General features: G+C 37.4%; 1 protein-coding gene across 12 annotated transcripts in view; it reads left to right on the top strand.

The window, feature by feature from the left end:
- PUM2 (pumilio RNA binding family member 2) overlaps positions 1-27853 on the top strand; it is a 68478-nt gene that overhangs the window by 13877 nt on the left and 26748 nt on the right. For 4 of the 12 annotated variants that reach the window (XM_064707778.1, XM_064707777.1, XM_064707769.1 and 1 more), the window contains exons 1-10: positions 4820-4838; positions 8295-8363; positions 13993-14098; positions 14378-14565; positions 15187-15359; positions 18349-18619; positions 18916-19009; positions 20831-20956; positions 22117-22256; positions 23943-24081. In XM_064707778.1, coding sequence (XP_064563848.1) covers positions 4827-4838; positions 8295-8363; positions 13993-14098; positions 14378-14565; positions 15187-15359; positions 18349-18619; positions 18916-19009; positions 20831-20956; positions 22117-22256; positions 23943-24081 — 1318 coding nt within the window. In that variant the 5' untranslated portion in view covers positions 4820-4826. Of the gene's footprint in view, positions 1-4819; positions 4839-8294; positions 8364-13992; positions 14099-14377; positions 14566-15186; positions 15360-18348; positions 18620-18915; positions 19010-20830; positions 20957-22116; positions 22257-23942; positions 24082-27853 lie in introns of those variants that run through there. The other 8 variants (XM_064707772.1, XM_064707774.1, XM_064707775.1 and 5 more) reach the window with 3 other exon arrangements.

Genomic DNA, 27853 nt, shown 5'->3' with positions numbered 1-27853 from the left:
CAAAGAGAACATCCTTAGAAGACAGCTGAAGTCATTGATAACAGCAATTTCTTTTAATGTCCATTCACCTGCTGTGGGCAGATAAGTAGAAGACACATATACTTCCCTGTAGCAAGGGAGGAACTAAAAAAATACACTAAAAGAAGTTAGTTTTACTATTCCCTGGCTCTTCTTGAAGTTATGCAGACTTTAAAAGCACAAAAAAGTTCAAGGTGGATTTTGAAGCAGACTGACACACACTTGAAACCTTGGAGTTTTTCACTGTTGTTTTATGCTGGGGATACAGAGAAGTTGTGTGTCATGTCAGCGCCTTTCTTTGCAAAAGCTGGTTATTTGTAGTGGAATGAGTAGTCTGAAAATTCCAGGGTTTTTGTTAGTTTGGGTTTTTTTTTTGTACTATCAGCTGTTCAGTTAATTGCATAAGAACCAAGTAGTTTCATCTCCGGTTGTAGCACCCACTTTGAGAAGATCAGAGTGTGTTGGTATCGCCTAGTTTCTTCTTGCCTGCTCAGGAGGGGGAAAAAGAAAGCAAAACTGAAAGGCCAGTATTTAGTTCAAATGGTACTGGATCGTGAGGGAGCAGAATTCATAATGCTGGAAACTTCTGAGCAGAATTACTGGGAGAATTTCAGTTTTTCCGTGTAGTGTTACTGAGAATGAAATCCTTGAGAAATTAATATTCTGTGTGGCAAATGAATCTTCCATATTCTGGAGGAAACAAAATGAAAGTAAATGCTCTGAAGAAGAGGATTGTCACTTGGCAGTTGCCGGAGGTGGGAGGAATGTTTGTGATACCAGCTCTACAATAACACAAAATAAAACTGTTTCCTGCAAATTGTGTTAGAGTCACTTCTGGGCTTTCCTCAGCCCCACTTTTAATAGGTGTGGTGTCCATGTGTATGTGCATAAAAATGAAATAATTTTCTTCATATAAATGATACTGTGTATAAATGAGTTCTATTGCATGGGATTCCTTAGGATCACATTAAGATAATGTTAAAACCCCATAATTTGTGAAACAGAAATTTAAAGTCTGGGGTTTTTTTTTAACTTTTCAGACATTTGTGTATGGGAGATGTTCTGTTTCAGATTCTTTGGTAATAAACAGAAAAGTGAAGATAGTTGAGATTTCTAAAGAAAGCACATCAGCAAAAGGACTATTGATTAAAATGTAGAAAATTAATTTTTGGAAACTTTACTTGGTTTGAGGCCTGTGGATTCCAGAGTTCCAGTTCTTGTTAACACATTTAAGACAAGCTTGTTGACTCTATCAGAATGAAAGCTATGTTTCATTAATCATTACAAAATAAGCAAGATAAATTGTCCCTAGTTCCTGCTTGTGTGTAGATATCTTTAGAGTTTATACAGAGTTTTCATCTTCAGAAAAGGCAAAGTTTTAAGCCTGTTTTTAATAGTATATAGCCTAGAAAGCATTCAAGGGTTTTTTTTAAGTTTTTTAATTTACTAAATAAAGTTTTTGAATGAGAGCAAATGATGAAGTAATGAAAGCTGATGTCTCAGAACAGCAGCAGATCAAATTAATGTCACGCTTCTGTATAGAAGTAGCTGGATTGTTATTACTCACTGACAGAGCCTTTCTGTGTAGAACAGGATAATCATGGTTAGAAATTTGGCTCTTAAATTCCTCTAAACTTCTGTTAAACCACTTGTAGCACTTGCTACTACTACCAGAAAGGGGATGCTGACTAACCAGCTTAACAAGAAGTGTAGATATTTAAAATAGGAAAAAAAGAGTTTAGTCATATGCATATAAGTAATCAGCACCAATTAAATTAAGCATGTTTAGACAGAAACTGCAACTCATATTTCATTTCACAGCTTTGTTTTCAAATTTCTGAATATATTTAGTGTCTTCCTTTTTTGTTTCTGGTATACTTATGAAGGATCATTGGAGTGAGAGTTGTAGAATTGTGTGCAGCAAAGGAGGGTGAAGAGTCTCACCAAACTACATGGAATTTGTACCTAAACTATTTCATATTGATAATTAAACCTGTATGAAAAAAATTTCTTGTAAGAAAAATAGTTCTTCAGTTTGATTTCTGAGCAGTAAGGGACCAGTCAGCTACTTTTTTAAAGAATTACTTGTAGCTCATTTAAATAATCTAAAAGGTGTATGGGAAATATTATTTTAATCACTTGTTCTAATTAAATTTTTAAAAATAATTTCCTGTTTACAGAAGCTGTCACTGAACAAGCTTTTATGGGCTTTTTCTTCCATTTTGTAAAATTATGTTACATTTTATCACATTTCTGGATTTTTATTTTGCTGACTTCCATTATCCTCCCTGCTGTGCTGTACATTTCTTAGAAACTCTTTTGAATGGATAGCTAAGTACACAGTTAAAAAACTGAGAAACCTGCCAAGGTTATTTAGTCTAAACTATATGCCCTGTTAATGTAGGAATATATCACTTCAGCTTTTCAAATGGTGCAAACAGTGTAACTGTTACCAATGGTTATGAAATCTGGTTTGAGTACAAACATATTAATTTATGTGAGCCTGGTGGCTCTGCCAGTATTTGGCTGTACAGATTAAAATCCTGAGCTTGAGGACATTTGACAGTAGTTTAGAAAAACTTGTACAAACAGTTCTGCCAGTCTTAGGGCAGAGCTTGAACTGGTTGGGTGGGAAAGAGAGTCATGAAAGCCTGTGCAAAGGAGAGGCAAGTTTCTTATGTGATGGAAGAGTTCATTTTTAGGGGGAGCAAGTGCAATTTCTTAGAATCCTTAGCTGGCTTTGAATGAACCATTGTGTAGTTCTGAAACAGGGGGCAAGATGTCCATAATTTTCCTCTGCTTTTCTTTGTGGATAGTGATGATATAATAATAATTTCTCGGTATCATCTGTTGGCAGAAGACTGTGCTAAGTGAAGACTATTTACTAAATAAATCAGTATTTTTCAAACTTGATGGTGACTTGTGAGATACTATCCAGCATACTTTGATATATATAACACATATATGCATTTTATACATGCTGTTGATAAAAACCTACAGAATTCATTTCTCTTCTGTGCAGGCTTTGAGGTTATTGATATTCCTGTTGGAAACAAACAGACAAAGAATGTGAGTTGGCTTTTTCAGCAGGCTGGGCTCTGCTTTGGCTGAGGGTATTCCACTGCCCCTTCAATGTGCTGCAGAAACTCCACCTCAAAATCTGCTCTTTTCTGTCATTGACAGCGTTCTCAGTGCTGCTAGCACAAGGAAAAAAGCACAAGAGCCTTAAGATCCAGAGTGATTGCTGAGCCAAGCCCACTAAACTGAGAAGTTTGATCTTGTTAGAATATTTGGATGTACTAGGAGTCATAGAGTGCAGAAGTGTAGTACTGCTCAGTCTGAGAATGACTTAAGAAGCCAAAAATACTGCAGTTGAAGAATTATTCACTTCCTTGCAAAAGTTTTGGTTGGTTTTAGAGCACTCTGTTTTAACACAGTGAAAATGGTTAAGTGCTCACTGGAGGAAGATGCACTGTTGAGATTGTAGCCATATAAATATATGTTAGAATTGGTTGCCTGAGTGCCATATACCTTCTGTGTTTGGACTGCTCAAGGAAGCTGGGCGTTTTGGAGTATTTTGTGAAATTTTCAGTTGTGTTACTCTTCCGTGTGGCCCTCAGCAAACCTTGCCTCTTATCAAAACACAGCACCTGTTGACTTTAAATTACGTGGGAGCAGCAACTTTCATTAACCAGCTTGGTAGTAAGTGAACCTCTGGTTCTCTGATGCTTCCAAGAGTTATGAGAAGATGCATCTACTGAAAAGCAGCTTTAATCAAACAAATGTCTTGTTTTCTTCTAATGTTACAGAAAATCGTTGGTGCTTAGGGGACAGAACAGTTCACTTGTGCTTCTCGTAGTTTCCTGTTCAGCTACTCAACAGCTTTTGTTGTCTGGGTGCACTGTGGCTTGGCCTCTTAATCACAGTAAGGATGTTTTATGTAATTGTGGCAAAAACATTATAGAGTAGAAATCTCATAACAGGTTTGGCAATGTGCAGTTTAGGCTGCTAATATAGTTATTCTTTCTTGTCCTTTGTTATGAATCTGTTCTGGATTTCTGTCTAATATTTGTATCAAAAATACTATTTTTATTTCATAATTTCAAGTTGGCCACCTATCTAAAAGTATTTTGTTGAGCTGTCTTTTTGGGAGCTTTTTAAATGTCACGTGTCTGACTTGGCTTTACAATACAGTGTTCAACTTCATGGAGGATGGGCAGAATTGCTATATATTGGGTATTCAAAGTAGTTCAAGTTAATCATAATGTTAAGTCTCTGCCATAAGCATATATATTGCATAAGATAAATGCTACAGAAGAACTACCCCTGTAGAAAGCTGCTGGAAAGGTATTTTGCATTGAAGACATTCAGTAAAACTAAGAAAAAAGCAGAAGCATTTGCAGTGTAAACAGCTTCCCTTTCTTTCCAGTCCCAGTGCTGTAATACCAAGTGTTCTGTGTTGAATTTCTGGCCTAGGACACAACTTCAGCTGCAAAATATTTCTTCTTTGTCACAGTGGTAAGAGTATTCACCTGAGAGGGGAAGGATGGCATTTGGCATTTCTTAATGCAGAAAAAGTGGGTTTCCTACTTTCTAGTCATCTGGTTTAACCACTTTTGATCTATAAAATAAACTCATATTTTTCTCTTTGATACTGTATTTTTTGTTACTATTTTCCACAGGCTTTTTTTCAAAGAAGGGGCTGTTCTTTGCTTTCGCAAGAAAATGGTTACAAGCTTATTTCTGGCAAGATTCAGGGTTATTTGAGAGAGTAGCTGTCCCAAGATCTGGATGTCTGGATTTCAGAAATGGAGATTACTGTAAGCAGTGTTTCTTGTGGTAGTCCTAGATGATTTCCTGTCAAGAGTCTGCCTCCTTAAGTCTGCCCTGAGTTATGGAGGGCAGAGTTTCATGTTTCTGGTTGAGTTACCAGGTCGGCAGCACTGGGCAGATGCTCCTGTCCCACCTCACTCCACATCAGCTTCTCCTTGTTGCTCTTGTCAAATCTAGAGTCCTCTTCCCTGTGGTGTTTTAGTGTAGTGGTCTCTTCTCTGGGTGATCTGGTGAAATTCTCATGCATGGAAAAGGAGTGAAAAAACCTTCTGAACCTGTTACCTCGATGGTTGCCAAGTTCATTTAGGGGAAGTGCTAAAAACTGTTGGGTGAAGGGTGGCAGGACTGTCCTCTGCAGAGTCTCAACAGAGTAAAGGAACAGGTTTTGTGTTGGTCTCTAGATTTATAAAAATATATTTTAAATTTCAAGGAGAGAGAGGAAGTGTAAACTTCAGAAAGAAAGAGTCTACTAAGACATAATTTTGTTTTTAAACAGAAATTTTGTGTTAAATATTTTTTACTTTTTTTTACCCTTTTACCTAAAGACAACTCAGTGTGTAATATCTGTTTGTGCGTAATTTGGGGGCCCTGTGGAATGATCTGCTGTGTTCTGGAAGTTTGAAGCCATTGTCCAACCCTCTGCCATGGACAGGGACACCTTCTCTTAGACCAGGTTGCTGAGATCCCTGTCCAGCCTGGCCTTGAGCAGTTCCAGGGATGAGGCATTGATGTAATCAAACAGAACCAGAAAAAAAACCTTGTAAATGTTGAGCAGTATGTTCCCCAGGCCTCTTTTGGACTTATGAATTATTCTGTATAACAGGGTATGAATAAAAATAGAAAAAGGGGGTGGGTTAATGTTGTGAATTTGTGTTTTAAAAAGTATTAAAATGTTTATTTCTGGAACCTATGAGTTAAGTTAATGCTGGTATTGAGTTAGAGAAGATAAAACTCCTTGGTAATACAGGTAATCCCAACCAAAGTTTCTCTTTTGGGAAAAGGACATATCTTATTTGTATAGGTATGTCTATTTTATACATAGGAGATCCAGCTGGATGTCATTCTGGGTGTTTTCTTCTGTTGCTGTAATGATAGGGCTGGGTTAGTGTTGAAGAAAGGCCTGGAGATACTGGTGCTGCCTGTGCTTTCTCCAGTTTGTAAACGATCTGTGAAACAGAAAATTGTTTTACGGGGCAGGATCTTGTGGGCTGTTGTTTCTGGTGGGAAAAAGGACTGTATTTTTTTCTTGCTGCTGGTTAGCAATAGATAACGCTAACTTAAATTTCATTTTTTAAGAAGGAGGCCGGTGAGCAAAATTAATGCTCATTGTGCTAAAATGTATTTACAGTTTCATAAAACTTCAGTTTCTTATGATGGTCTTGGGACAGCTTAGAGGACAAAAGGAGTTAGCTGTGCTCTTACCCTGATTCTTGGATTGTCTTTTCTCAGAGACGGGGAAGGAGGGGTGGTCATGGCTGTGGACTTCACTGAATTGGGAAAAATAAGCATTTCTTATTAGGTCTTGTAACACCAGAAAAATACAAACAAATAAAACCACCACCACTGAAAGTTAAAACCAACAAAAAAACTCGAACAACAAACCCCAAACAATCCACCCAAAAACCACCACAACCAAAAAAATGATGTCTCTTTCAAGCTTGGTTGTTTGTTATCTAACAGTGATTTGGGTAGTGTTTATGGTAAATATAACTTGGGAAGCTTTACCTGCATATTTGTTTAGAGATCATTAGATCAAAACTACATCTTGAGACAGAAGTACCTAAATTAATATTGGTTTGTAATTGAAACTAAAGTGCATGACCTCAGCACGAAAAGTGGCCCAGCTAGGTAAGATAATCAGCTCTCTCAGCAATCTAGAAGTTATGTTTTCAGAAACGATAATATTCAAATTCAGAAGTCTTCAAGGTTTGAGTTTCTAATTTTTCTTTTTAAGTAATTGCTTTTCTACTGTTATATTTTCTGTGTGCATGCACAAATATTTGATTATCCCTTGGAGCTAATAAAAGTTTTGCATAAAATATGAATCTGTTTTTTAAAACACTAATTTGAAGAAAAATTTTAGCTTTTTTAAGGCTCTGTTAAAATCTGCTTTCAGTTTCCAAAAAACTAAAATCAACCTAATTAAGTGTCAGCATTACTGGAATAAAGCCAGTTGCTGATGTGCCTACCCCATAATTCAGTCTGAAACTAAATTTGCTCTTCAGTATCTCAATGAAATTGTTGAAAAGTGATTTCAGACTCCATCTTAACTAAAATATTGTTCTTCTTGAGGGAATCTTTGAGCTAAGAAATTTCTTTGTGAAAACCAGAGAGACAGTCTCAGCAGTTAATGGCTTAGAATGATTGAGGCAATAACAATAGTTTGGGAGTAAACTTTTGAGAATGGAGTATCTGTTGGCCACTTTTCCAATCCTAAGAATGAGTTGCTTGTGCCAGAATGTTGAAGGCACCAGATTGTTTGTTTGCCTAGTATTTGAGCATCTATTGAAAAGTGTTAGGTATGTGTTATCAGCTGTGTGGAACAACATCAGTTTGGTTTATTGCTGGTGTAAACAGATGGATTTTCTGGTGAAAGTAATTCCTCAAGAGAGTGGTGCAGGGAGGGAAATTCATTTTACTTTGAACTTGAATAACTTTGCCTGCTGGATGTCACTATTGGGGGTGAAGAGAAGGGAAAGAAACAACTCTGAATTTCCTTATTTTATTTATTTTTCTAAACTTATCCTGGCTTTGAAAATTCCTTATGGAAACCATTTTCTCAGAAAAGAATGAGCCCAGTGCATTGTGTATGTGCCATTGAAAAAGGAGGTAGTTTGTTGCAGCAGCAACTCTTACTTTAGTAAAAATCCTTTGATATTTACAACAATTAAAAAAAAAAAAAAAGCAAACACCAACCTGTGGTGAAGGAAAAATGTGATTTCCTGGAAGAAAACATGAGGAATTGTGATAATGCACTCAATTACTAGATTTTAAAAGCGATGCATTGCTAGTGGGTTTTGTGACCTGCCTTGTGAGCTGTTCTTTGTTTGCTGCCAGGTGTACTCAGTAACAGTGTGCAACAGTTCCTCTCCTTTCTGAAGGATTTTATATGGCCAAATCTTTAATTTCCCCTCTTTCTTTCACATTCATTGCAAAGGTGCTATTGGCTACCGTTCCTATAGTGAGCAGTATCTGTGCAGATATGTGGAGATTAAATTGTTTAAGTCTCTTGGAATTTCTTGCATGTTATTATATTAGCAGGGTACATTAAATTGGTCACTAACTGTATCTGGTAATGAAATCCAGACTCATGTTCAGACTGAATGGGGAATCACATTTTTTGTGTGCTTTCAGTATGCAGAAATCTTCAGGAATACTGAAAAATCTTAACTTCTGTAAAGATTTTTGACTAATGGATTTTTCTTTTGGTTTTTCCTCTGCAGGTTCGATCTGTGGATGAGATGAATCATGAGTTTCAAGCTCTTGCCCTAGAATCTCGGGGAATGGGAGAGGTAATTACTGAGGGCTGAAAATCCAGTTGGTGGTTTGGAATTGTTGGTACAGTTTAAGAAGTCTAAATAATACAACATGAAGCAAAGAGCTTGTCTTAAGAACAAGTTAATTGTTTCTGTCTTAGGTGAAGGGAAACTAATTACATTAAAAGAATGTTGGGATTGTTATTGACTGGTTCTGCTGTTCTATGTCAATTCTTGTTAGATGAGTGATAGTTCTAGGGAACTGAAAGGGTTAGTTTTTGTAAGAGTGTACAATTCTATGAAAGGAGGCATGTTTTCAGGCTCACTGTATCTAAGCTAGTGGAACTTGCTACTCCTGAGAAGCCAGGGAAACTGGGATTTGGAAAAAAGATTTGGCTCCAGAAAAATGAACTGGCATACCCAGCAGAAATGTGTGGTAATTTACTATTTTTTCACTGGTAATTACTCCTTAAAGATTTTAACTAGGCTGAAGAGTGCTGTTACGTAATTTAGCTGGAGGGAAGAAGGAATATTTCTTTTGACTGATTTGATTTGTTTGGGTTTTTTTAAGTCAATGTACTTTAAGGTTGGGGGAAGGAATTTAAGAACATGCAGGATGACTTTGCTCCTTCAAAAGCAGTTCCTTGAACTGTTTAGGAGGTAATTGACAAGTATTAGAATTATTTGCCTAGTAAAGAACCTAGGAAAGAAATTCATGTTGAACTAAGATTTCTGATGTGGATCCTTTAGTCTTCCTGGGTATTTACCTAATTCAATTGATGGTTGAACCAGTGACAATATTGCAGCCTCACTTTCTTAAAATGATGGTAGGAGTCTTTATGGAAGCCACAACTACTGATGAAAAATAAGTGTTGTACTCTAGTTGTTAAGTGTTTCTGAGCTGACACATGGCCATTTCTGCTTGATTTTTTTTATTTTAATGAAGCATTCAAGCAATCACTTGGTTTTCAGCAATTTTTGCTTCATCCAGGGTTGTTTTTGCACCATCTCCCATTTGAAAAAAATAAGAGATGGAGCCCTGTTCTTTAGAAACCTGAGTAGCCACACTGCTCCCCTCCTAGTTCTTAAAACTCCTTTTGAAAAGTAAAAGTGTTAGTGAAGTATCTGTGATAGTACCAGCAATGTGATAGAGTGGATGGGTAAAATTCATGGTGGTACTTGGTCTTTTGACACCCACAAAGTACTGTAAAAAGATTGAAAGATGTAAAAAGTGAAAGTGAGGGGTGGCACAAATGCCTGGGAATTAAATTACAATATATATTCCTCTTCATACCAGTCTTTATTTTAGGTTATCTCAGATGGAGGGAGGTGTTTCTGCATGATTATGATTCTGTTGGTTTGTTTTCATGGCATTCAGTGAATCTATAAAGATGTTTAAAAAAAACAACACACAGAGTCAGAGTTTTGGTACAGTACTGCAGCATCAGAAATTGATACTAAATTGTGACCCTGCACTCACCAGGTTATTTTGTCTTTTGTTTCAATGGTGTCTTCCAGGTATCTTGAGGTAATACAGGTTCATATAACTCGGTTGACTTACTCAGTAATTTTCTTGATGTATTGCACAACAGTAAAGTAGCTCTGGGATACATTCCATGGCTGTTTTAATCTTCCTTTTGATTATAGCCTTCTAGAATATTAAAGGAAACGTCCTTATAAAGTAAGCTGGAATTGGTGAAGGCTCCTACATGCTGTCCTCCATATGCTTTGAAAGGTGTCAAAGAGAGGTCAAGTCAAGTGAACTGTTTCTAGCTATTGGAAAATTATGTTCCTTGTTTTCTTTGTCTGCCAGGATTTTTCTCTGAACTGAAATTAATTTTTTTTTCATAATTCTAATCCTTACTGATACTTTTCTTCCAAACTGGATATCAATGCCTAGCTGTGAAATCTGTTGCAGACATCTTTCTCTAAATGTGTTTCACAATTTTAGCTTGGGTAAATTGTTACATTTATTATTCACAGATGATGCTTCTGGCTCCAGCTCCCAAAATCTATGGTGACCTGTAAGGTCAATTTAGTATTCTGAAGAAATAAGAACACGTGGTGCTGTTTCTCTCTAGGCATCTGTTTGCTATATCAGGGCAAGCCAGAATGGTCTGCAGGACTTTAGTGTGACCCACTAAGCCACACAAAACTTAGTGCCAAACAGCACAGAAAACTAAATCTTCTTTTGGTAATGTCTGTTGGTTTAACTTACAGGGTTGAAGCACACAGAGTTCATTTTAGGAACAAAGTATTCATTTCCAGTGTCAAAACTTCTTTTAGAGAAATTCAGCTGAGATGTTCGTTGAGCTCTGTAGGAATAGATAAAGATCTTAAAGATAATATTAAAAAAAAATTTAAAAATCATTCGAGAGTCAGTAATGGAGACTGTGCAGTTTCATATCAGAGAGCTGGTTAAGAGACAGCGTTAGCATAACTGCTTGTTATTATTTGTGTGTAGTAAAGGGCTTTGTCAGTCTTTGTCTGGCAAACACCTAACAGGGATCAGTGCTGGTACTGAAAAGGACACATTTAGTGTACTTTTGGGAGAGTAGTAGTAGTAAGAAATACTACAGCCTACTCCATTATTTTTACTTATATATAATTGGATGTATCTTTGTAAAGTTTGTGTTTTATTACACTAAATGCAGGAAATGTTGAGGAAAACACATGATAGCAGGGTAAAGCACAATGATTTTAACTATCTGTATTGATTTGAGATGACTTCTAGATGAAGTCTTTTTTGGTACAACTAATCAAGCACATTGTTTTTCCTGTCTGTTTCATTTTTCTGAAAAGTACTTATTTTATTTGAATTCCACAATTAAAAGAATTGACAACTGATAGGGTTGTTTATTTGACAATTCAAGAGCTAATACCTTCATTTAAAAGGAGCATAGTGCATGTCATACCCATCTGTCAAAATAAATAATAAATGTAAATCAGTGGCTCTCAGGGAGTCACAGTATTGTTAACTTTGTAAAACTGCGTTTATTTAAATATTTTAGGGACTTTGTTGTGTAGAAAGTTTGTGAAAATCATTTCAGTAAATCAGTTTAATCTTCATAGTTTAAATTTAGCCTCTCAGTATGGATCATGCATTATGTTTTGTGTTAAGGATACTTTATATTCTTTGTCTACCAAAGTACGACTGAAAGCAGTTGAATTTGTCTGTTTGAAATTTGAGCCTAGGTAGTTTAAAAAAAAAGGCAAACCTCCAAAAAACCAAATCAAACCTTAAAAAGCCCACACAAACAACAACAGCAGCAAAATCCCCCCCACCAAGAACTTGTACTTTTGCAGTGAGTGTTATTGCTTCTTTCTCCCAGGGGACAGTTTTCCCTCTCATACAAATCGCATCAATGAGTTTTTATATCAAAACCAGTATTGCAGTGTGTTCTGCTCTAAATTTGCTTATTTCTTAACACTGAGTTGTCTGAACATACCTGTCTGATAGTAGAATTTACTAATTTCTGGGTGAGCATAGTTCAGGTAATTCTCATTTTATGGCACTTGAGATATTACTAGATCTGTTTTATTCTGACAGGGTTGTGTGAGGTGGTGACACCTGCACTTAGATGTTTCAAAGCTCTCAGCTGGACACATATTTGAAATTGGCTTAGGCAGCATTTAAAATAGAACATGATTCCCAAAAGCAAGATTTTGTAGATAACATTAAATGCTTGCTTCCTGTTCTACCACTCTCCTACAAAATGAAAACTAAGCAGTATTGCAAGCCTGTTACAAATAGAAAGCAAAAAAAGATGTGTATATTCCATAGGCTGATCTGGATTCTGTAATCTGCTTTTAGCTGAAGAGCAGCTGTAAGATTCCATTAATCTATTTCTCTGCCTTCAGATGGCTAACTTCAGCCCTTAAATTTGAGGTAAACTTATATCCTGCTGCTCACCAATTATGTTTGGTTAACACCTGGTGGTGATTCTCCAATGCATTTGGGAGTGGGCATCTCTGTCAGGGCAGATCACAACAGTACAGCACTTCTTGCAAGCATAACATTCTCCTGTGGTTTTATTGAGCTTTGGCTCTTGATCATCTTCCAGCGTGAATCCTTCTCTGTTAATGAATTTCTGGAAGGAACCCAGGGATTTGAGGTTAACCAGTCAGACACCTTCATTTCTGGTAAGAGCTCTGGGCAGCACAGAAAACCAGCAATCCTCAATTTGTCCAGAGGAGCTCTTGTCACCTCTGTTGCACTGTTAGTGCTGGGGGCTGCAAGTGGCAGTCTTATCCACCTCCTCTTGAGGCTGTTTTCACAAGTGCTTTCAGTGTCATACTAAGAAATATCTATATTATATACTGACTCCTGGTACTAGATTCATCAAGGCTCATACTAACCAGCTGTGAAGTTCAGTAGAGTTTTTAAGTCACTTAAGTTACAGAAGAAGCAAATTTCCAGAATGTATGCATTTATTGCAGACAGCTTCATCTGATTACGTTTGGTTTTTTTTAATTTCAAAAAATTTAAAATTCTAAATACAGCATTACATTATGCAGAATCTGATGGAATGTGCAGCTTTCTTCTTCCCTGCATATTGCAAGTTGTTTTCACTTTCCTTTCAGTTTATGTACCTTGTAAAGTACCTATTCTGTCTAAGAATACAGTTTTTTAGTTACATATAGGGAAAATGACATGTAGGGTTTGGCAGTTGTACTGTTACTGATGGGAAAAGGTACAGGAATAAACTAGTGAAATCAGAGCAAAAAGGATGCTAGTATTTGAGGAATTCTTGTTTGTGTGGTGCTTCTGTCATGTCACACTAAGTGTTTCTGCTGTTGAAGACAGTACAAGAAGTGATACTGATTGAACATGACACTTTGTTTTACAAGTAGGAATGAAAAAAACCATACATCTAAATAACAGTGTTGGTATGTGGAACTTCACATATGAATGTCACAGATTTTTAACAGCCCTGTGGTCTAAAGGAGCTGACTTGCTACCATATGCATTAGTCACTTTCTAAAATTTGGAACATGATGCATTTCCAAGGGAAGAGAACTTCACAATGAACTGCAGTTCTTTCTGGTTATCACAGTATTGGTTAACAGCCAAACTTCTGAGTCTTTGGCAGGAAGGCACTGTTAGTTAAAGCTTCTGAGAAGACTATCTTGACTTAACACAGGGATTAATTTGATTTGCTTTTTTCACAGCTGCTTCTATATTCTGTATTTCTTCCTCATAACTTCAGAATTTCAATACTGTTGGAGTTATTTTAGCAATTCCTTTTTTACGAAAAAGGAGGCAGAGCAAATTTTTACAAGGGCAGATAGGGGTAGAATGAGGGAAAGTGGTTTTAAATTAAAAGAAGAGAGATTTTTTGATTAGATACAAGGAAGGAATTCTTTACTGTGTGGGTGGTGAGGCACTGGAACAGGCTGCACAGAGAAGCTCTGGCTGCCCTATCCATGGAAGTGTTGAAGACCAGGTCAGATGAGGCCCTGAGTAACCTGCTCCAGTAAGTGGCAGTCCTGCCCATGGCAGGGAAGTTGGAATTAGATGATCTTTAAGATCCCTTCCAACCCAAACCATTCTATGATTCCGTGATGTAAAACTAATTACTTGCATATCCTCTTAATATCCTCCTGCTATTTTTGCCCATCTGTAAGCATATTTCAGTAAAACCATCATCTTCTTTTGTAACAGCTTTTACCTGCCAAAAAGTTTTGGGAACCTGATGATTCAGCAAAAGATGGACAAAAAGGGATATTCCTTGGTGACGAGTGGAGAGAGACTGCGTGGGGAACTCCTCGTAAGTGATTGTTGTATATGTACTGAAAATCAGTCATGATAACTGAATGGTATTCAAAACAAATTTTGTAACTGAATCTTAAATTTTATTTTCCTTTCATTTTAGTTGTGAAAATGTAAACTGTGTGGTGATTGTATTTCAATAGCACTTTTTGAAAGTTTGATTTGGAATTTTTTTTAATGTTTTGTTTTAATACTTCTGTTATGATGAAATGCAGAAACATTACAAGCTGTGTTTTAAAAAATACTATAGTTTTATTTATTTGTTTGTTTTTAACAGACCATTCTATGTCCCAGCCTATTATGGTACAGAGAAAGCCTGGACAGGGTTTTCATGGAAACAGTGAAGTAAATGCTGTATTGTCTCCACGATCAGAAAGTGGTGGCCTTGGAGTGAGCATGGTAGAATATGTGTTAAGTTCCTCTCCAGCTGATAAATTGGATTCCCGGTTTAGGAAAGGAGCTTTTGTAAGTAATACAGTGTGTTAAGCTTGCCTGGTTACCTGCTATGGTCTTTGTTACATGGTTATATTTTCAGTTCTCTTTGTCTGTTTTTAATTTTTAACTCTTTAGAAGGAAGTAGTTGCTATCTGTCTGTCTTCCTTGGTTGGAGGGGGCAGAAGAGGGAAGTGGTTTGGGAATTTTAACTAAATAGCTGTCTTAAAGTGCTTTCCTAAAAACCTTATTTAAAGGTAGGGGAAAGACTGCAAATTGCTTAATTTATAATGTGTGATGAGCTTTATTCTAGATCTTCTATGTTTTCATGTGGGTTTGTTTTGTAACTGGATGTTTTAATTGTATAATATAAACTTTTCTCTAATTCAAAGTGTTACTGCTTTAACAGCACCGCTATAGTTAAGGTTGAGTTAGCTCTTCCATTATAAATCTTGGCATTCCTTTTCACATTTTGGCAGTTATTAATTGCATGTGGTTGAAACTTGATGATCAAGTGACCCACCAAATGCAATTTCATTGACAACAAACTGTTTGTGTTGTTTACGTGCACTGTAGTGTAGAATTAGGTCACCTTGTGGTGCTCCTATTGTGTTCTGTTCAATATTCAGAATCAAACAGATTCTTTTTCCTCAGGGCACTAGAGATGCTGAAACAGATGGACCTGAGAAAGGAGATCAGAAAGGCAAGGCTTCTCCATTTGAGGAGGACAAAAACAGAGATCTTAAACAAGGAGATGATGAGGATGTTACTAAAATAAATGGCAGAGGTTTGCCAAATGGAATGGATGCCGATTGCAAAGATTTTAAGTAAGCTTTTAACTGTTTCTCAAGAAGACAAGCATGTCTCTTAAGGGCATTATTACAGTTCTGGTTTGTGTGTCAGCTTTAAACATTACCCAGCTGCAGACTGATTCTTCTCCTCTCAAGTCCTCCCTTTCCCACCGTGCCACATGTTTCTTAGGATGTCATTAATGTGTGTGTCACTTCTCATGAGACAAATTCATCTTAACATAGTAACTATTAAAAGTAAATGGGTACCTTCTGAATGTGGTGCATTAAAGAGGGATGAAAACTTTAACCCTTTTAATGTCAAACTAAATTTCTTTCTCTCTCTGCTTCTTTTTAATGCTCTTTTACATCTGAGTGTTGTAGAGAGTAAGTCATACAGAATTTTAACTTTCCTTCTGATTTTGCTAGTGGATACCACAGCCTAACACAACTAATCATTTCCCCATAAGTCTTTATAGAAGCCATATCTTTGACTAAGGTGGAGCAATGTATTTTCCTATTTATATAATTAAATGTCACCCATGGAATGGTGTTGCGGTTTGGTTGTTTTTTTAGGGAAAAATAGATTGGACTAAGCTCAAGCTTTTGAACAGTCAACTCATATATGACAGCACAGCCAGTCTGGTTTTTTTTTCTAACACTAAACTGCATTTTAAATTGAGTATTTTTTAAGGGCTGATCCTTCTTGCTTGAATGACTATGATGCATTTGTAAGTGTCATACAGAAGAATTAAAAAGATAGAGAACTAGAGTGCTGCTCATAAATTTATATTAATGTGATAAACATGACCAGATAGTTGTGGTTTCATTAGTTCATTACTGAGCAAGTATAATAAAATGCATGCTTGAATCCCATACGTAAGTATTTCCTACCCTTTAAAAATGTGTTTACCTGAGGCTAAAGAGGGATTCTTGAGGTCTGTTTTTCAAGCCATATCATTGAAAATAATACAATTCCAAGCATACCAGAGAGCTCACATTGGCTCCTTTCAGTTGTGTGCTGCAATATACACAATAAACAAATTACCAAGTTACCCATAGCAAATGCAGAATAACTTCTGTCCTGCTTTTCTTTACCAGTATCTATTTCAATTTTGAAATAGGTGTTTGTGAAGTACCTTCTGTATTATTTAAAGAGAGAAGTTATTGAAAAATACACAAATGCAAAAAAGCATCCAAAGCCAGTAAACCTCTTAGAAAAATAAAAAAATAAGGCCTTCTAAATGAAATGGGCCATATAAAGTGGTGGTATAGAGCCCTCCAAACTGAGGTTTATAATTGAAGTATTGACACAACTTTAACTATAGCAACAGAACAGCACCAATGTAAGGAGCAACCTGTATTAGCTAACCATAAGTATTAACAAAGAAACTTCATCCTGTCCTCCTCATTGTATTTTTATTGTACTTGTAGCATTTTTAAACTAAGTATGTACTGAAATAACTGCCTTTCTTCCTTTTGTTCTTCACTTTGTTTATGCTGTATTTCACTTGGGAAAAATAGGGAATATTAAATGGCTTTAAACTCAAGTTTTCAGCAAGACATGGTTGCTTGCTAGGATACTTAGATGGTAAGCCAGCATGTTATATGCAATCCTCATGGGGTTGCTTTTTACACTAAAAAAACCTCTTGGCAAAAACCTCTTCCTTTCTTTGACATATTTTGTCCAGAGTAATAAATCATACCATGTTGCTGCAATAAACTCCCTAAAAGGCTGATTTCTAGCTGTACAGACTTAAGTGTTGTTATCAGCCATTACATAAGTGCTAGTAGATTTCTTTGCATTACACATGGGCTTCAGTGAGGAACAGATACTTTGGCTCTGGAGCCCTGAAGAGGAAGCAGAACAGGTAGTACTGAGGCTGTGTCTCTGACCTAGAATTAGCAGTACAGCAGACTGGTCTGGCACTGTACTGCTGGAATAAACATAGGTTCTTCCTGCAAGATGGCATTTGGTTTTTGAGCCCAGTTTTCACAAGTAAAGCCAGCTAAACTTCAAGTTCTGCAGTTCCTGAGAAACAATATATAATCATAAAGTTCTGCCAACACAATAATGTTAGTGGATCATAGATTTTCTCACACAACTCTTTCTTAGAAGTTAACTTGGATTTTTGCCTGTAAAAATTGATAGTCTAAACAATATGGCCTCCCACAGAAGGTGGGATACCACTCAAGGTGTGTCCTAAATCTAACCAGATAGTGTTGGGAATCTCTTTAGGATGTTACTCTGTTGACATCTCACCTCATCAGTTTGCCTATAGATGTTTATAGGTGTACAAAAAGTCCCCTGTAGACTGCCAGTCAGATGAGAAAGGAATTCAGCTTTTATATATAATACTGTATCTTTGATGCTGTATATTCTATTCAGGGTTATATTAGGAACCCTTTTCCCCCACCTGTCATCACTGTAGTATACGCTATTAAATCAGTTGTGTAGAAAATGAAATGTTTTAGTCATATGCTAAATGAAGTGATTATTACTTCATTTTACTCAAGGTAAAAATATATTGCTTGCTTTTCAGATGTGAAAAATGGTTACTGTATTGTATGTTTGTCTTTTCCAGTTGAAATTTTGCTGTGTCTTTCTGTTCTTTGGCATGAAATGCCCTTAGCCATTTCTTTTTTTTAAATTTCTCTGCAGTACCTTTCACATCACTACCAAAATACAATAAAGAGACATCCCAAAATTCGCAGGTGACCACAGTTCACTCCATTTGACTCAAAACAGCCTCACAAATCAGTTTGTTTTTCTCACAAATTATTTGAAGAGCTCTGTAGTCAATCTTAAACTTGCTGAAAAACCAAATAAAATTATGCTTTAGAGTTAAATGCATCCTTTATCTTGAGCCATCAGTGCATGCTGGTTGAAAATGATAAAATTAGTCTGTCACTTCCCTTTGTAAAGTCTCTTGAGTTCAGAGCTGCTTTGAAAGTAGAAGTACTGTTCTCTGTCCATGGACAGCTTTATTTAAGACTGAAGAGTCTGTCTTAAATTCCTTCTGAACAGTCGTACCCCTGGAAGTCGACAAGCCTCCCCAACAGAAGTAGCTGAACGCCTGGGCCCCAATCCCAGCACCACAGAAGGATTAGGTCCACTTCCCAATCCTACAGCCCACAAGCCTCTGGTAGAAGAATTTTCAAATCCAGAAAATCAGAATCTAGATGCCATGGAACAAGTTGGTCTGGATTCTCTACAGTTTGACTATCCTGGCAATCAGGTACAAATGGACTCTTCAGGAGCTACTGTAGGACTTTTTGACTACAATTCTCAGCAGCAGGTTAGTAATGGACTGTGGAAAATTGATCCTCTAAGTTGTTGATTGTCCTCTTGATAATCCGTCATTTCAACATGCAGTGCATTGAATATTATTTTGTCTGTGACTTAGTCAAGGGCAAATAACTGCATAATTAGTGTAGAAGAATATTATTGCATAATTTTCTAGTTTAGTAACTTGCTATTACGGAAGCTTGGTTTGACATATTTTTTTTTTCCGTAAGCAAATCCAAGTATATTATAGCCCTGACTTTGGAAAACTGAAATGCATCCTTTTTTTCTTTTTTTTCTTCCCAATAGCTTTTCCAGAGGACTAATGCTCTGACTGTTCAGCAGTTGACAGCAGCCCAGCAGCAGCAATATGCACTGGCTGCAGCTCAGCAGCCACACATAGGTGAGGTTTCTGCACAATGCAGCAAGTGTCCCTGGCAAAAGTGGATGTGTTGTTTTGATAGACTCCTTTCAATTTACCCTGTCTTCTCATTCAGATAGATACTGATCACTTGGCCCGTTGCAATGGTTCTCATGAAAACTGCTCAGAATGACTGCTTATGACTGTACTGTCCTTAGTGGATGTTTTCTGTTGTAAATCTCCCCCTTTGGACAGTTGTATACAAAGAAATAAAACTTGTATTTTTGCTTCTGTAGCATAACAGTTCAATGTTGGTGGGAGTAGAAGTTAAAAATGCTTACTGCTGTAAGCAGTAATAGAAACACTAGCTTTATATACTAAAATCCAGTAAGCAATTCTAAGATTCTATTGCAGTTTAATATTTTTAGTAATCCAGTTAAAAACCATGGCACAGTAGAATTTTGAAATCATACTGTTGTGTTGATTAAGTTTTAATTTTTTCTTGTTAATGGCACCATTTAAGCAGCTCTTTCTTCTTGCAGGTACCCTAATGAGCTAATTCTTTAACAGGCATTTTTTCAGTGCCTTTAGTTCAGTGAGTTAGTTAAATACACCAAGTTCTTCAAGTGCTGCAACTCATCAAGGAGCCTTCATTTCAGTGACAGCAATTTTATGTTCCACTGTGGAGAAGCTGTTGGTGTTTAGGGGAGGGAGGTTGGAACACACATGGAAGCAATTCCTTGTTTAAGGAAGGGAGGTAGTTGGGGTTTAAAGATTTCTACCTTCTCCACTGGGCTCTCCTCTGAGAAAAAAAGGATTCTCAGGATCAGATGGGCAGGCAGAAGTAGGAACTATCTCCAGTGGCTTGTGTGTATGCTCTCCTGCAAATAAGTTTTCCCACCAGCTTGTTGTTTAGGTGGGTTGTGAGGTCTGCTTAGACTGGGATCAGCAGCCTATAGTTGGGATTGAAAAGTGACAGCTCTTCACAAATACAGCTGGAAGCATGGCACATTGAGATGTTTGTGTGAGTCTACAGGTCCTGTCCTTGGCTTCTAAACTTTGGAGAAGCCTCTACTTTGTATGAAGTGCTGACTGAGTAGTCAGCTGAAATTTTTCTCTTTAAAATGCAGCCTCTTCTCATGTGCATATTAATAGAAATTTATCAAGAAATATTTGGAAAGAGTGACATAGTTTGATGTGCCTTGCTTGCTGCAACAGTTGCTGACTCAGTGTTGGATAAAGTGCGTGAATCCGACCGACTGGGGAAACTCTGGGTAGTGATGCTTTGTTTGCTGAGTTTCTGGAATTGTCTCTGCAGCTGTCAATTCTGCAGTTGGAATTCCATTGCAATTCCTGTATCAAATTAGGATTCTTGGGAAGTAAGATTAGCATCTCATGTCTGGCTGTTTAAAAGCTAGGTATCTGACTTAAACTATCTGGTTACATTTTTTCCTAATCGTCAGTGAAGAGATTTTTGTCTCTAGCAGGTGGTTTATTTCATCTGGCTGATTCACTTCACACACTAGATGACTTGCAAGATTAGTTTAACTTTCAGATAGTTAAAGTTGGGCAAGATAAATTCCACTTTGAATAATCCCTTCTGTGTAAGGATGGATAGACGCATATGAGATAAAGCTCCTTGGAGTCTTACAAAACAAAGCTGTTAGGCTTTGGGATTAGTAAGAAAGGACTGATGAGAAGACATAGAAGTGTTGATTTATGTACTTATGTACCTGGTCTTAAGAGCTTCCAAAGTACAAGCAGTTCTGATTTTAACAGATAGGCTGTGTGATTTGGGTGGTGTGAATATGATGGTGCTTGCTAAGAATGTTGGCTGTAATGAAGCTCTGTTTGTTACTGCAGCAGGCGTGTTCTCCGCAGGCTTGGCCCCAGCTGCTTTTGTGCCAAACCCCTACATTATCAGCGCTGCTCCTCCAGGGACTGACCCGTACACCGCAGCTGGATTAGCTGCAGCAGCTACCCTGGCAGGTAACTGAACACTGCAAGTGTCTGTCTTGATAATGCAACCGAACAAAAAGAGAAAAAAAATTGAAATCTGTCCTGTTTATTCTCTGCAAATGTAGTTCTGGGAAGGAGAGACTTGTAAAAAAATGAATACTGCCATTTTGAAAATTCTTACTACAATAGAAAGATTTTCAGTTTGTTATATATGGATTCCAAGTTTCTCTTGCCGCTGGACTTCCATATACAAAATTTAGGGCTTTTTTTCTGTTCTAAAAGTGTTTATCCTTAATAAGGTGAATCTGACTTTGACAGTATGTATTGTTTTCAAAAGATGTGACAGCTAGCCTTTCCTTGTATATTTTTACTCAGTGCATTAATTTTCTAATTCTAGCTTTTCTCATTCTCAGTAGGCATGAGAATAAAGATGGTCTCCAGCATGCTAAAAGGCCCAGACAACAGAGAAGCATAGGAAGATCTCTTAAGTTACTAGATACCACTGTGCAACACCATGACTGAGTATTCCAGTCCTAGCTAGTGCTCAGACGTGTGCATACCATTAAAAAAAAAACACACTCCTTTGTTTCCACATGGTGTTTCACGGGAAGGCAGTAGAGAAAACTAAAAGACATGTATACATAATGGTTTATATGTACAGTCCTACGATACAGAGAGATTATTCCTCTACAGGTTCCTCAGCAATAGACTGGAAGAGTTAAGTGTGCCCACTTTGAGGAGCATCATGTATATGCAGGGGAGGCACAGGCAATAGTGTTTATAAGCAAGGGCATCATACAGAAGGGTGGAATCATAGATTATCAAAGTCTCAGTACATCACTATCAGGAGGATAAATTTTGTTCATACTATGATGTTCTGAAATGATCTTTTCTTCCAACATAAAAACTGTTTTTGAGTGTTCTTCGGTACACAGACTCTGAATGCTTTAAAGTTTTTCTTTGTCATCTGAGTCTCACAAGGGAATTCTTTTTTTCATAGAGATATGGCTTGTTGTGAATTTTTAAAATTCACTCATTTGTATTCATGTGTCATTTTAGCTACTGTGGGATTTTTTTCTTTTTAATACTGATTTCTCTTCTGTAACTGAGAAGATGGATCAATGAGGGATGCTACAAACAGTATTTTAAGCAGTTGCACTAGATGGAATAATCATGCTTTCTGGTTTTAGGTCCTGCTGTGGTTCCACCTCAGTATTATGGTGTTCCATGGGGGGTGTATCCAGCCAATTTATTCCAGCAGCAAGCTGCAGCAGCAAATACCACAGCAAATCAGCAAGCAGCTTCCCAGGCACAGCAGGGACAGCAGCCGGTACGTTCAGCATGAAAAGCAGAGCTGTCTTACCTTAACATCCCAGTGTGTAAGGGTCAGCTGCTGGAAAATTGTACATCATTCAGATGTTGCATTTTATTGTATAATAAATGAATGTTAAAAACTCTCAATTTTCTTATTCATTGTCACTGTCTCACACCATGTTAAAGTTATTTTGCAGTCTCGGTTCTTGAAACAACAAGCATTTAAAATGATTCCTTTCTTCCAGTTTCTATTATGTGTGTAGGTGATGCTTCCTGTGTAGTAAATTAATGTAAAGTTTAATTTAGAAAACTGACATAAAGGGATGAAAAGATACATTCGGGTAATTTTAGGAGGATATTATTCCTTTTAAGCTTGGGGAAAAACAGATCTGTGTTTTCATGAATTAGCTGGAAGACTGAATGTTACACATTTTTCTGTCCCTTTAAAAAGTAGGGAAATAAAGCTGTTACCAGTAGTTTTGTTGCTTCACAGGAAGGAAGGATTGCCCAGCTTATTTTTCTGTGACATTAATTGTATTGCAGCATCACCATGTGCCATATGGTGTTTTTGTCTTGGTGAAGCAAGACTAAGCAATTGTCACAACAATCTGTTGAAAATTCAGTTTCTTTAAGTATTTCTTGAAAAATGCTAATTTTCTATTGTTCCTCTGGATACATTTTTAAACTATTGTATGAGTTTTCAGTATAAATGAATGGCAATTTTGACAAAGGAAAACCCCAAATTTTACAATAACTTTACACTTGAATGAATGCAAGTCTTTCAAATTTTTTACCAGCAGTATGGTTAATTTCAATGCCATTCTTAGAAATGTAACTTAAGGAGTCTGAGATACCGTTAATTCCAGGGGTTTCATCACTGTTTTATGTTCAAGTGGATATTTCTTTCTACTGATTGTTTTTTATCAGTGACCTGCATTGGTAACTGAATATATATTGTCTCTGCAGTTTCTTTTTGTTTTCTCTATAAAGTTAATACTGATTTATGCAAATAACATATACAGTTCTTTGTGGGAATATATTGTGAGTTGTATTTTTCGCTTATTTCGAACCTGAAAAAGCTGATTTTAACCAAGAGGAATAGAGTAGTTGCAAGAATTTAGATTGCTTTTCAATCAGATTCCCGGAGATTTGCTGTCAGAACATAATAAAATATGCCTGTGTTGCATGGTGATGGAGTGTTATGTGAATGTTTAAAACTTAGTGGGTGCATTATTTACAGCACTGTTGGCAATGGAGTGTTAATTATTTAGACAAGTTACTACAAGTGCTGAAATACTCAGATTTAAATCATTCAATTGCCTGGAAGTAATGTCAACAAATGTGTTTATCAAGGAAGGAAGGTCAGGTGTTCAGTTAATAAATAATGTAGGTTGTAAAATGTATCACTCTTACAGATTTTCTGCCTTCCTGTATACTCATTACCATTGATGGAACATACCTGAGTCCTGATGTCCAAAGCAGGGCAGATATTTTATGGTCTCACTGGTCAACAAAATGGTGTATACCTTTTATTCTTTGTATGTGTATATTCTGGAAACCAATGAGGTGCAGGATTCCCAAAGTGAAAATCAGGGCTGAGAGGCATCAGATGCTCAAAGCAACTGTTCTAGACCTTTGTTAGCACATAATAGATTGGCTTCCTTACCTTTTAAGGAAGGGGTGTTGTGTTGGCCTTTTCCAGGTCCTGCGAGCTGGAGCAACTCAGCGCCCGCTCACTCCCAACCAGGGGCAGCAAGGGCAGCAGGCAGAGTCACTTGCAGCAGCTGCAGCAGCAAATCCAGCTTTGGCTTTTGGTCAGGGTCTTGCTACAGGCATGCCAGGTATGTATGTTATCAGTGGATTAAGAGACTCACAGAAAGTAAGAATATTGGTGGTTTTAGGTAACAGATTGACAAAGTGCTGTTCCATTTACAATGAGCTGCTTAGAATTGAGTTTTATAGTTTTGTGTTATTCAGTTGGTTTAAAATACTGGCACAGTCGTTTTAGAGCACAAGAAGCTCCTCTAGTATTTGTTATTTGGAACATTTTCTCTGTGTTTGCTGTTGTAAATGTATGCACAAGAAATAAAGATTTTTGCAAGGTAATTTCATATATAGTGAAGCAACTACATGCTGTCTTAAAAGTCATTTGTTCTCTGGTTCCTCTGCAACAGGAAGTATTACGTTTTGCTAGAATAACTTTTTTGGGGGGCATAATATCATCTAAAATTCAGAATCCAAAATTAAGACATTTTTTAAAAATTACTGCTTGATCATATCTGAAGATCACAAAATGCTTGGAAACATTCCAAATGTTGGAGCCTCAGATTCTTCTAGTGTTCATGGCTTCTGACTTCCTGAGAAGTGGTTCATGTGTTGTGGAGTGGTTAGGTTGAAGTTCAGTATCTAAGTGTTTGGTACAGTTACCTGAGCAAGAGCAGTTTCAGTATACTTGGCCATTCCTCACTATGAAGGTTAAGGTTTTTGCATAGTTGAGTTAAATCATGTTGATCCATTCCTTTGACCTGTGCAAGTTCTCTCGTTTGTCGACACCACTGTGAGATGTCCTGCAGCCTGGAGCCAGAATCGTTCGCTACGTGCTCTGGGGCTGCATCGTGCACTTGGCCTCCCATTAGCACGTTTTTGATTCTAGCTGCAGAGCAGACTGGCTATGGTGTTTTTCCTGTCTGTTTTCTTTTATAACTGCAGTTTCTATTTCTTCTCATGCAGTAGTTATCTTCAGCTTTTAGCATCTTTCTCCTAAAAATGAGGAATCATCAAAGTACAGTCCTGGTACCTGCCACCTGCCAGGTGGTACTTCTGCACCTCACCGAACCAGTGAATAAGGGTACAAACACTAAGGCATGTAAGAGATGTTATAACCATCTTTGCACAAGCCTCAAAGGCTTAGCTATAAAATTTTTGTTTTTGAGAGGGGGTGTGGTGTACATTTTTTATGGTTACTTGTTAGTTCTTTGGATCTGGAGTAGTAGCTGTCTTAAGAGTAGTTCTTAAAACCCGTAAACCCCACCCAGATGGATGATTGAAAGTAATACTGAGTGGTCAGATACATAACCTCAGTAGTGCAAGAGCCTGTCCTTTGAAGAAGGTACTGGAAGACTTTTTTTCCACTTCCACAAGTCCTAAAAGGTTTTCCATGAGGGCGGGAGCCTTTTTATTCAGTTTCTGTTGTAGGCTCCTGCTTTATCCCATCTGATGCTTCAAGCCTGGATGGCCAGAGAAGAACTTCATTCTTCTGAATATATTTCAGACTGTTGTATAATAGGAATTGTGTGCAACTGACTTAAGCTTTACCAACCACACTATTACAGGGAATAGAGCTGAAAATATAAAGACATTTTTGCAGTCATCATCAGATGGATTTGTAGTGACTCAGGAGTGCTGGTGATTCCTCTTTTTAGCTTAAGAAGAATATAAAATGAGGAAATGAAATATGTGGGAATCTTGTTACTTCAGCTCTTCTTGAGAGAGATGCTCAGGCTCCATTTATAAGCAAAGAGAAATAGGAACTTTTACTCTTGGTTTGTCTGCCTCTATTTTAGTTTCCTGATTTAGGATAAAGTGAGTTTGGCTCTAGAGATACCTTTTTCTATTACCTTACTATAAAATTGAATCTGGATGACTAAATAATACCTAGATACCAAAATGTGATTCAATGAATCCCAGATAGCAACCACTGAGCAACACCTGTAATAAACAAGATTTTGTGTGGAATTCATTTTTCAATGGACAAAGATGTTTTACAAGAATATGAAGGTCCAAATTGAGTTTCAAGCTTTTAAATACTCTTTACAGAAAGGATATTTGTAGTTTGCTTCACTGTGAACCAGCAAATCAGAATATATTGATCAGCTTGTCCGTGCTGCTGTCTTGAAATTATTTTAGCTGCTTTCTCCTTGTCACAGCCTTTGTGTTGGATGAAATTCATGTTATCCCAACTATTTGAAGGCTTTATTTTGAAATTTGATGTTTCAGGTGTTTTTTGTTAGCTGTTAAGGAAGATGTATTCCTGCATCACTTAAGGTACCTATCTCATTCTGTGTGCAGAGAGAAGGGGCCTGAAATCCAGGTTACTTTTTCACATAATGGTACTGTTAGGTCTCCTTTCAGAAATCATGGAAGGATAGAATGGTTTGGATTGGAAGGGCCCTTATAGATCATCTCATTCTAACCCCTTGCCATGGACAGGGAACTTTCCACTAGACCGGGTTTCTCAGAGCCCCATCCACCCTTGTTTTTGAACACTTCCAGGGATGAGGTGGCAGCAGCCTCTATGGGCAACTGTTCCACTGCCTCACCACCCTCACAGTAAAGAATTTGTTTCTAATATCCCATGCAAAACTGCACTCTTTCATTTGGAAGCCATTCCCTCCTGTTCTATCACTTCATGCTCTTGGAAAAAGTCTCCAGCCTTCCTGTAGGCCCCTCTGGGTACTGGAAGGCTGATAAAAGGTGATACTTGAGGTTCTTTTTTAAAACCACTTAATGTGAAGTGTACTTTGCATTGAAGTTACACAATACCATTTTAAATTCTTCCTGTCCTAATATTGAGCAAGTCATTCAATAACAAAGATTCTGAAAAAACAGAGTGTTTCTGCCTTAATATATGTGTGCAGAAAGTATCAGAGGGTATTCCCAAATTCATAGGGCAATTAGTATACATTCTGCTTATGAGTAGAACCAGTTCTCATCACAGGCACCTTCTGGACTTGACTTAATCATCCAAAGTCGGGAGTCTGCTTGAGACTTCAGCTGTCTTAAGGAGTCAGTGGAGATCTTCCTTGTGCAGTTGCTGTAAAGAGACTGCAGAGCTGCTCAGCTTACCCAGAAATAGATGTCTGTAACAGCAGGTCAGCCAAATCCCACCAGAGGCTCCACTGACTGCACTGGCTAGGTCAGATACAACTTGGTTTTATGGAGCTCACACAGTAAAGCTGTCGTGGTGCATCTGGCTTGCAGGTGGACATGTAAAGTGAGTAGTCTGGGAAAAAACACCCAAGTAAAAAGCATTAAAATCAACAGTTTCTGTCCATTGGCATAGCACTTTTTGGTTTTATTACCTAGAGGAATTTGGAGTGTGACATTGCAGTGAGAAGTATGAAATAGAAGTCAGATTTCATTGTGTCAGATATACAGTGTAGGCAAAGTTACAGTGGTTACAGAAAGTATAAATGGGTTACTACCTGGATAGTAAGTTCTGAATTTGATTTTTGTGAGGATGTGCAGAGATAAGGCTGAGCATGTCTTCCTCAGTACAAGCAAAAGGTTATAGGGGTTCAGGTTTTGGACAAAGAGAATTGGGGAGGGTAGAGAATGGAATTTTTAAAAGGAGCAGATAATTGAGTTGGCAGTAAGGAGTGTCACAGCTGTTAAACTGTGTAGAGACAAGTGGCAAACTGGCATATATTTGGATGTCATCACTGAGGGAAGTTGCACTGCTGGATGGATAAGGGCAGTACTAAGGATGAGCTGCATGAGCCAAGAGAACAGATTTCATTTCCTCTCATTCTGTAGGTATATTCAAGGTTTGTGTGATAAGAATCAAAAAGTTTTTCAGAGTCTGGTTTCTGGAGACATTCAGAAATCATTTCA

This window comes from Zonotrichia leucophrys, chromosome 3, assembly GCF_028769735.1.
Source record: "Zonotrichia leucophrys gambelii isolate GWCS_2022_RI chromosome 3, RI_Zleu_2.0, whole genome shotgun sequence".
NCBI classification, from domain to species: domain Eukaryota; kingdom Metazoa; phylum Chordata; class Aves; order Passeriformes; family Passerellidae; genus Zonotrichia; species Zonotrichia leucophrys.
This window is presented reverse-complemented; position numbering and strand designations above follow the sequence as displayed.